This window comes from Limulus polyphemus, unplaced genomic scaffold (assembly GCF_000517525.1).
Source record: "Limulus polyphemus unplaced genomic scaffold, Limulus_polyphemus-2.1.2 Scaffold207, whole genome shotgun sequence".
NCBI classification, from domain to species: domain Eukaryota; kingdom Metazoa; phylum Arthropoda; class Merostomata; order Xiphosura; family Limulidae; genus Limulus; species Limulus polyphemus.
The window spans coordinates 526,003-535,944 of NW_013665817.1; the positions used below are offsets into that span (position 1 = coordinate 526,003).

At 33.1% G+C, this 9,942-nt stretch overlaps 1 protein-coding gene across 4 annotated transcripts in view; it reads right to left on the minus strand.

The window, feature by feature from the left end:
- The window catches only part of LOC106478394 (insulin-like growth factor 2 mRNA-binding protein 1), an 89,742-nt gene that overhangs the window by 17,636 nt on the left and 62,164 nt on the right, over nucleotides 1-9,942 (minus strand). Inside the window, exon 1 of one of the 4 annotated variants that reach the window (XM_022381983.1) lies at nucleotides 845-897. The exons of the other annotated variants lie outside the window; for them this stretch is intronic. Within the exon in view, the coding sequence (XP_022237691.1) occupies nucleotides 845-882 (38 nt within the window). The 5' untranslated portion in view covers nucleotides 883-897. Of the gene's footprint in view, nucleotides 1-844; nucleotides 898-9,942 lie in introns of those variants that run through there. 4 annotated transcript variants of the gene reach the window in all.

Genomic DNA, 9,942 nt, shown 5'->3' on the forward strand with positions numbered 1-9,942 from the left:
GTAAAGCCTATTGGTTAATTACTCCCAGCCTATTAAGTCAATCTCAAACAATCTTGGCAGGTTGACCATTTAGACAATGTTGAATATTCTAAAGGGATTCAAGATCAAAGTATGAAAGTTGCTGGACTGTTTCTCAAACAACCATGGTCAATGAGATGTAGGGTGTTCAAGGGTGAGATCACCTCAAAATCTTTATTTGTTGGTAGATGTAAAGCAAATTACAAATGTTGTTTATGAAGATGTTATGTTATAATTTTACAATCTTGAGATGAAGTTTATGTTCAAGTTATTACTTTGAAATATATGATTGCTGTTACACTTACATTGTTATAATGAAGCTTAAGCACTCCCCATCAGTTGACGAGTATTTCAGCTTGTAAAATATAAATACCAAATGAATAACCACTCAATCTTACCTACATTAGCAGTATTTTACAAAGCCTTAGCTTGATATCTATTTAAGATTCTAGGATCACAAACAACGTTATAATTTGATGTTAAAAAATCTCACTGTTTCTGCAACATATTAAAAGCATTGAAATTTCTGTTGTACTCACTAACAAAACAATTTTGAAAATTATCTGAATATACATCAATATGGCAGAGTAAGGACGGGTTATTTTAGATTATTAACATATGCTGCTTCTTGTAATTTAATCTCCAAGTTTATACAAAGTAAGAATTATAAAATCATTTGAAGTCATAAATCAGGATTAGACGAAAGCTCTAACTCTGGCAAACACTTTGAAAAACTCATTTTACAAACGTATGACTAGATCAAAATACCCTTTCGCTAACAACTTCATTCCAAAATTCTTACACACTGAATCACGTATCTTAATACCTACGGTCTTGAACAAGTTCTCTCGATTGTTGTATCATTTCGAAAAATGGAAGTGATTACGGTATTTTCAACAAACTTTTATTGTTTCTGGTACTCGTTTTATAAATACGAATGACAGATTATAAATATCAAACTCCCAACTTTTTTGCAATATTAAAACGAATAAAAGAAGACATGATTAATGTTATATGTTGAAACGGGTTTGTTATGTACCATCTGTGTCATGACCATGTACGTGTTGTAAAAACAACGCGTGCGCAGAGTACGGCTCGATGTGACGTTGACCATTTACACACACTTACGAACATCGATCAGTGCACGGAAGATACAATAACTTGGCGGGATTGAAGAGGTCCTTCCACTATTGGACAGCTGCTAATCGAGGGGAGTTCTCGCGTGAAGTTAGTAGCATACGTATGTTCACACGTTACTCAACCAATTGTTTTCTCTCGTTGAAAAACGTCACTACCAATCATATACTGCCATTAAAAAACATGTTTAATTTATAATAATTTTGTATTTAATAATATATTAGGACAGAGTAAAAAACGTAATGGCTGCTAATATTAACATGGAAAGTTAAATTCATAGAAAATAAAGCTGTAAGATAACCATTTATATTTTGTTTTTACTTATGGTTTTGTTTTCTTCCATCGTTTAGTTCAGCTAAATTTTAAATTTGCTTTAAAAACGTTAATCTATATTAAACTAGTCATTTGTATATTAATAAAACTAAAAAGTGGTTGTTCTCCTAGCGGTGAAGTATGGAAACTAGGTTGTGTGATTTTTGTTCTTCTATTTATTTTTTCCTAATTCCTTATTATTGTGATATTAACAGCGTTGTTTCACTGTAGACTTGTGTTTGAGATTGCGATATTTAATTACAAAGTCCTGGCCAGGCTCTACTAGTTAATCATTGATTGCAGATATTTTGAAAGACTCGTATTTTGTTATCTTACCCTGGTAGTATCGTGGTAGTTTGATAACTTCCTTTGATAACGTACTTGTCGGATACGTTAGAATGCAAGCCTGTTCTCTCTCATAAACAAAAACCTGATGTACCTAAAATATTATATACATACACATTATCCTCGTCCAAGGATTAGCCGCATTTCTTGTGCTAATTTATCAAAATAAGCTCAAATACTATTTTAAGAACAGCTAACGAAACGATTCAAGCTCACCTGTTACTTAATATAATGCAAGTATCAGTTCTCTTATATTTTTTAGCTCCCAAAAAAAGAATAGACAAAATACACTGACATGCAAAACTGGCAAAGAAATCACGCTGATTTTAGTTGATATAAGCCTTTAACATTTTGCTTATTACAGAACATATATAAGTAATTGTTTCGTTAAAGAACCTAAAAACTAACATTGTTGTCTATATCATCAAAGTCGGACTCGTCTAATATCAAACAATAATGATATTAAGGGTTTTCATTTAAAAAAATCGCAAAATATTCAGCAAAAACTTGGAAGAACTCCCATATAAATTATAAAGGACAAACGTTCGCACAAACAAGATAATCCATCCCTTGACAACCTCTGAGGAGGTCTGCATGCAAAATCAGTACAGCAAAATACGTTTATTACAAGGTTTGGATTAAATTGAGAAACTACAATATACTACAATTATTTTCTGAAGTAGTGATACATTAGAAGGAACAGTGCATAGATTTCTTTCACACCAACTATAACAGTTTTTATTTCTTTATATAACTTTTTTTTTTTTACAAAACAACTTAAGCTGGCGCAATTAATTCATCGAATCGGTTTCCGAACGCGTGTAATGTGTCTAGCAAATGGCAATTAAAACAACCGAGCGATGATTCTTATTTTAACGTAAAGAAAGCCTATCTTAAAAAAAACAAAAAGCAAGTGACCATATCCTTTCCAACATTTTTTGCCTGACATTTCAGGTTTTTAAAACCTGCACGTGTACGAAATATCTACATTTCAAATTTTCCTCCATCTTCTGTTTAATTTAATCCATTTTAGTTGGCGATATGGTAATAAAACTTTAAAACATATACCTCGGATCAGGATGTTAAAGATCTTACACAAGAACATTGCAGCTTAGACAATAAAATATAAACATTTATATCAATAAAAGAATATTTACCCTAACGTTAAGCATAATGAATAAGAGAATTATAATCGGATAAAATAAGACAGAGTAGAGTGACTGACGAAGATCATGTTGAAATATATATATACCAATAACAAGCGTCGCTAAATACACACACAAAATTGCGTGCGCTTACAAATTATGAAATAAAATGAGGGTGGATATTTTCCATATTCTTTAAAACATTTTTACCTTACTCTTTGACCCCTTTTCAAATTCCCTGATTTTGCTAGATTTTCATGGTTCGTGGCCACCCTGTGAAACCTACTTTTCTTACCATATAATTTCCAGGCTTCACTCACGAAAATGACATGTTTTGTGTTTTCGGTAGGCTATACAACTTGAGTCAATTTTATATCTGCTTGAGGCAGTAACACAGTGAGTAATATACAGAGTTCTGGTACAAGTCGACACAGTTACAGCATTGTGTGAAACATTACGAAACCTTTAAATTTCATCAGATTATATTATCTTCTGAGTAGAAAAAAGCTAACGACAGTTTAAACACGTCCATCCATAAAATGTATCCATCCCACAAGTTAACGTTGGTGTTGACCGATGAATGGTCAGAGAAGAAAAAGTGACGTACTAAAAGTGGGTAATAAAATTTATCTCCTTTAATTGAGTGAACAGTCCGCAAAATAAAACACGATTGTCTAGTATAAAATCAAATTATAGTTAAAGTGTGAAATAAAAAGCAATACGAAAATTAGAAACCAAAGACCTACATGTATAAAACAACTATCAAAAACAGGCCATTTTATGAACACACACACATATGGTATTCTAGGTCCACACACAGAAGAATATATGTAACAATACATAATATACCCTTATCTAGAGCTGTCGTTCTAGTTTAAAAACTTGTATATTTATTTTAGATTTAAATCGTTATTTCTGTCTCACCGAATCATAGCATTTCTCTCTCTTGTTGTTTTTTAAAATTCTCTTAAAGTCAAGTCATGTTTTAATTAACCTTTATGTATACTAAAAATCACTGACCTCAAAGGTGAAACTTTCCGAATACACATTACAAGATGAATATTCGTTATTAAACATTCAAAGACACACTGCGAATCTTGATTTGACAATTTTCTCGTTAAAAATCCGATGCACACATGACGTATTCTATGCAATTCATCAAAAAAACACGACTAAATATTTATTTGCTCGGAAATTCAACATGTAATGAAATGAGTCATCTTTCATCAGCATTGAAAGAAACTTAGGGGGGGGGGAGGACTCTGAAATAACAGAAACATGAATGGAAATTAATAATCGCAACTTTTGTCGTTACACGGTAGATACACATTACATAAATGTAAAAACACAGCATCGTAACAGGTGGTAAAGACTTCTAAACTTGGGGGGGGGGGACTCTGAAATAACAGAAACATGAATGGAAATTAATAATCGCAACTTTTGTCGTTACACGGTAGATACACATTACATAAATGTAAAAACACAGCATCGTAACAGGTGGTAAAGACTTCTAATTCTACAGATTAAGAAGAATTTTACAAAACTGTCGTGACCGATAAAGCACGAGACATAACATTGTCAACATAAAGAAACATACGTGAAATACAAAATATTAGTTACCGACCAAACCGGTTCTAAGGCTAATACAGTAACTTCGTGCATTTTGGAAAGTAGAGACATAACAGCGAGACCCAGAGAGTTTGGTATATATATAAAAGTAGTAATTTCCTGAAGGTTCCTATTTCACTATCACAAGAAAAATGGTCATTTAAAACAACAGCAAACAAAACCAACATATTATTATAAACTTATAAAAACCCTATATCCCGAGTGTTTTCGAAAGGTGAACCTCTCTTCTTTAGGGGCAAATATAATTTTGTATCAAGACTTGTTGAACCTACGAGTTTTTCTGACATCATGAACTTATTATTATTATTATTATACGTAGCAATACAATAAATAATTATTAAATACGACATTTAATATGGGAATAATCTGATCATGACGAACTGACTGTTCACAATGAAGGTTATTTCTTAATAATTAACTTCCGATCACGGCAAGCTATGTACTTTGAAGTGAAATTAAAAGTCAACCTGGCAATGTATGATCATAACGGACAGATTACGATCACAACAAAGGTTATTTTGTCATTAAAGTTTTTTTTTACTTTTATTTATATATTTTATACAAATCCAATTGGAATACAAACACAAAAAAGAAAACAGGATAGAGATGCTTTTGTTATTTTGTTGAAACTGGTAATTTGGCACGAACATCGTAGCTGTACACCACATAGCAACAGTCAGATAACGTGAAATATTGTCACGTACGTGAACTGGAGTATATCAACAGTGCTTTATCATGCATCATGACTAGAAACACTACATTTTTTGTCAAAATTTTGGCAACACTTTAATTTTTTCCCCAATTACATGGACGATACCAAAAAATAGTCATTTAACGCTAATAAGCTGTTTCAGTTTTATTAACTCATTCCAGCCGCAAGCGATTTGTGGAAACTTTTCTCAAACGTTTTATTTTATTTAGGCAATTTAAGTTTTTTTATGATGGTCTCTGTCCGGAAGATTTTAGTGATTCTACAGGTATGCATTCTTCTATTAAAGGTTATTTTATAAGCGTGCTTATTTGCTTACCATATATTACTGCGCCGCCGCCGTCCTAAAATTTCCAGAAAACTCTTTTGGACATTCTGCTACCCTGGCTGTTTGCTTTGCCAGCAATATCGTATTGTATGCATTTAGTATTAGTGTGTTCAGAAACGATAATCATGCGAGAACCCTGACGCGTGCAATTAGTACTTACAAACAGAGACCCAGCTTCATATAGAATAAAACAAGCATTCTTTGATAGATAGATAGACAGAATATTCATGACGACATTTGGTTGAATGGACGGCCAACTACCTGTAGTAAAAACACATGAATAGAAGGACGACGTTTCAACAAGTCTTCCGACTTTCGTCTTCAGGTTTAAAACGTCATTCTCTATATTTGTGTTTATACTACAGGCAGTTGACCGTCCATTCAACCAAATTTTGTCAAAACAAGTATTATTTCAACTCAATCTTAGAAATATGTATAACGCGCGCGCGCACATATTAATAATTGAAACACTTTTATTGAGAAGTATAAGTTTCCTAGCGTAGTTTACCACGCTGTATACAGATCTAGAACTTCGAGAACTGGACTTTTTATTTTTAAAATAGCTTTCCTTATGGAAGACAATTAGTAGCACCTAAGATGTCACCGTACATTGTGCTATAAGGATGTGTGTGTGTTTGAGTAATTTTATTTTAATTTTTTTAAAGGTGCTAAATTAATACATTTCCACCCGGCTTAAATAAAAAGGTTAAATGAGCAAATATACGTTATCGTTTTTCTCAACCGTGCAAATAGAATCACTTGGAATTTCCATAATTTTGGACAAACTTCATTCACTTCAACATTTCAATATGTTTACTGCTAAACGGGCAACATTTACTCATAAATTATACGGAGCTTGGGTCATTCTCACCATAAAGTACACAATTACACACGAAAGTGTATTTATTACACGATCACAATACTTCCTGCTTCTTACAGTTTGTTTATTAGTAATTATACACAACGCTACACTATGGGCTATCTGTGTTCTGCCCACCACGAGTATCGAAACCCGGATTCTAGCGTTGTGAATCCGCAGACATGTTTATCTAGAAACAAACAAGTTTATTGAATATTCTCATATATCTCTGTAGATCAGTTTTTAGTTAGTAAGTGGTATCAAGCTGCAGTATCAGTTGTCAGTTTCCGCTTCAGTAAATACTGTGCGACAAACTCTCGCACGAGAGTAATACGCATGTTTTGTGTTACAGTCAGTGTAGGCCATTTTCCACCAAATATTTTCGGTTTAGATACGTTACCCTATTTGAAAAAGTCTATTTTTTTTAATGAAGTATAGTTATAAGAAATATAAAGTCGAAATGTATTTACTCTAATCCAAGCAGCACGTGCAGCGATGTCAATTAATTGGCAGTTTGAAAAAACAACAACAAAAAAACACGTTACATGCAGTTCTTTTGACATGAAAATTCTTTAATATCCTAAACGTGATAAAAAGTCACAAAATATTCGTTAATGGTTTGTATTATCTCTTGGTGTCTGAAGTTTTAATACAAATGTATATTGTTACGACCTATATGACTTGAAGACCAATTAGCATTCAGTGTTTTATCTTTAATATAAGGCAAGCTCCACGTTGAAATTAGATCTAATGAAACTGTATTTTGGAAACTAAATGCGAGACTAATGCGATATTTGAACGCACTGCTATGCTCCACACACACACACACACACATATACGATTGTAGTATTTATACATTCGGTCCCACTGTTATGCGTCGAGAAAAGTAGTTAGGCTAAAATTAAGTTCTCTAGACGATAAGCTAGAGGGCTTGTAACGGAAATTTTAAGGGTTCGATCTCTGACGTGGGTACAGTGCACATAGCCCGCTGTGTAGCTTTGCGCTAAACGAAACAATATTACAATTAGAAATTTTCGTAAATAAATTATTGAAATAGTATCTTTGGTTTCTGTGAAGATCTAAACTTTTTGGTCTAGAGTACTGTTATGGCTTCGAAGGTGTGAAGACCACTCTGTTTTTATTTGTTTTTTAAATATAAAACGTGGTTGCAGATGTAGAAATCTGATCTCTGATCTAATGACACTGTATTAAAAACTGGTCTTTTGTGCTAGTCTTGACCTTTTAAATTATTTTAAGTATATTATACATCGTAAAGTACATATAGAGCATATTTCCCATTTTCGTGGGTTTTGATAGAAATTCGTCTATTTCTCATAATTTTCGTGTTTAAATTGCGATTTTTAATTAAATATATTAACAAATATAGCAAAAATAAATACTTATATTCGTGCACGTGTACAATAAGGCGAAACATCTTACAACTTATGTAGGAAGTGCCCCCCCCCCCCCAGGGAGTTATAACCATGACAACTTACTCTTGTTTGTTATTTATAAAAATTTTGAGAATTATTAAAACAAATACGAACACTTCGATGTTTCTCTAAAACAATATTTAACGGTAATAATCATATTTTGGTGAATTAAAATGTACAATGATTCTTACAAAACAATTATTTTTCTTCGAAAATTGTCAAAAATTAATATAAAAGCAGATCTTCATTTTGACGAATGTTATTAGAAAGTTGAATCAGTGCTCTTAAATCTTGGTGATTATCAGTTTTTGGCACAGCAGTCGACTAACTGAAAACAAATAAATGAGCTTTTTACGATAAACCACACCGTTACTGCATCCTTATTGTACACATTTTAAATAAATTGATCATTGCGCTGCCTTTTAGGTAACCAAAATGCAAACTGAAAAACTCGTATTATTTGCATACATATGTGGGAGGTTAAGTTTATAAACAGATGGAAGAAGTCGCGACCGTCACCCAGCAGCTAGAAGATAATGATTACTAAAGATGCATAAGAAGGGACCTTACTGTTATCGGGCCTGGTTACTGGAAGTAGGTTCGTTTCTTTTGAAGCATTCTGCAAACTGTCTCGGTGCAAGAAAATTTTACCTCACTACCACTATCGAAAAGGTTAGGTCCTCTGTCTTAAATGTTTGACGAGAAAGATGCCTAACTAATTGTATTGACAAAATGTCCCCATTCGGGAGATCCAACTCCCAGCGCGTGGCCCGTTCACTGCTACTCAGTGGTGACCATGACGTTTGGCATTTTGAGCAACCCCGGAGGTTACCATGGCAACGTGACGTCAAACTCTATGCAACAGGAACCCCTTAATTACTTAAGAACTTCACGTCCATGTTGAAAGTTTTTCACAAATGTAAGATTTCTTTTTTACCACAACAATTTCATTAATATTCTAGTATTTCAATTATTTTAAACAAAAAGTATTTTATTAAATTCAACTTAAGAGTTTGATTCAGTAACTCGATGAAAGAAGTCAGTGGGCGAACGAATGTTTACATCGATAGTGCCCGTGTGCATAATATTATTAGTATTAGCAAGGTGGGTTTATGGTTAACACAGTATCTTTGAAACAGTATTAGTGAACTTAAGCTCGTTAATAAGTATTAACAAATAATACAGATAATAAACTGAGAAACGTGGGTGTTTCACAGGCTCATAAACTACTCAGAGAATTTCATCACGATATTTATAAGTTAAGCGGTTTACAACGCGTGCGCGCGCGCGCGTACGTGCATGTAAAAACGCTGTTTACAATGCTACCAGTATACAAATTTTTACATTTTAATATAAACTTTAAAATACTTATTAGTATTTTAACCATTCCTATTGAACGAGGCAACAAACGAGCGAGAAATTTTTTTATTGTATCGTAGAAACTAATGAGTTGAAGTTGACATGCTAAAGCGTTAAAATTAAGTGATTCGTGTTCTTAAGAAAACCATATCGCAGTTCGATAAGAACAATAAGGATAAAATACACTCCACTTAATCTACTCACCCGCCCTCTGCATTAGCACCTGGAAAACCGTTTTTGAACAAAAGAAAAAATATGATTCTTAGAAGTAATCATATTCAGTTCCAATTTGAAATTATATTAAGGAATTTAAACTACTTATCAGCGGGGAATAAAAATAGGAAAGTTGTAACAATTGATAATATTGTTGCCATACAACAATGCGGGGTTTCCTCTATACAAAAAATAGTGACAATGTCTTGAAACCTAACAGTACTTAGCAATTAACAATGAAAAATAGCTGGTAAGATAAAAAACAGGGAAAACAAAACGCGTAATACACCTTTTCTGAGTCTTTTTTTTCTTCTTCTTTTGTTCATGAAGGATGACACCTTGTGAAATTGGCTATTCACTGCGATATCAGTAGACGATACAAATCTCACCTGAAAGAGGTGGCCGCTTTATTCAACGCCATCTTGCGACAGCGATAATTTTCCTACAGCCAATAT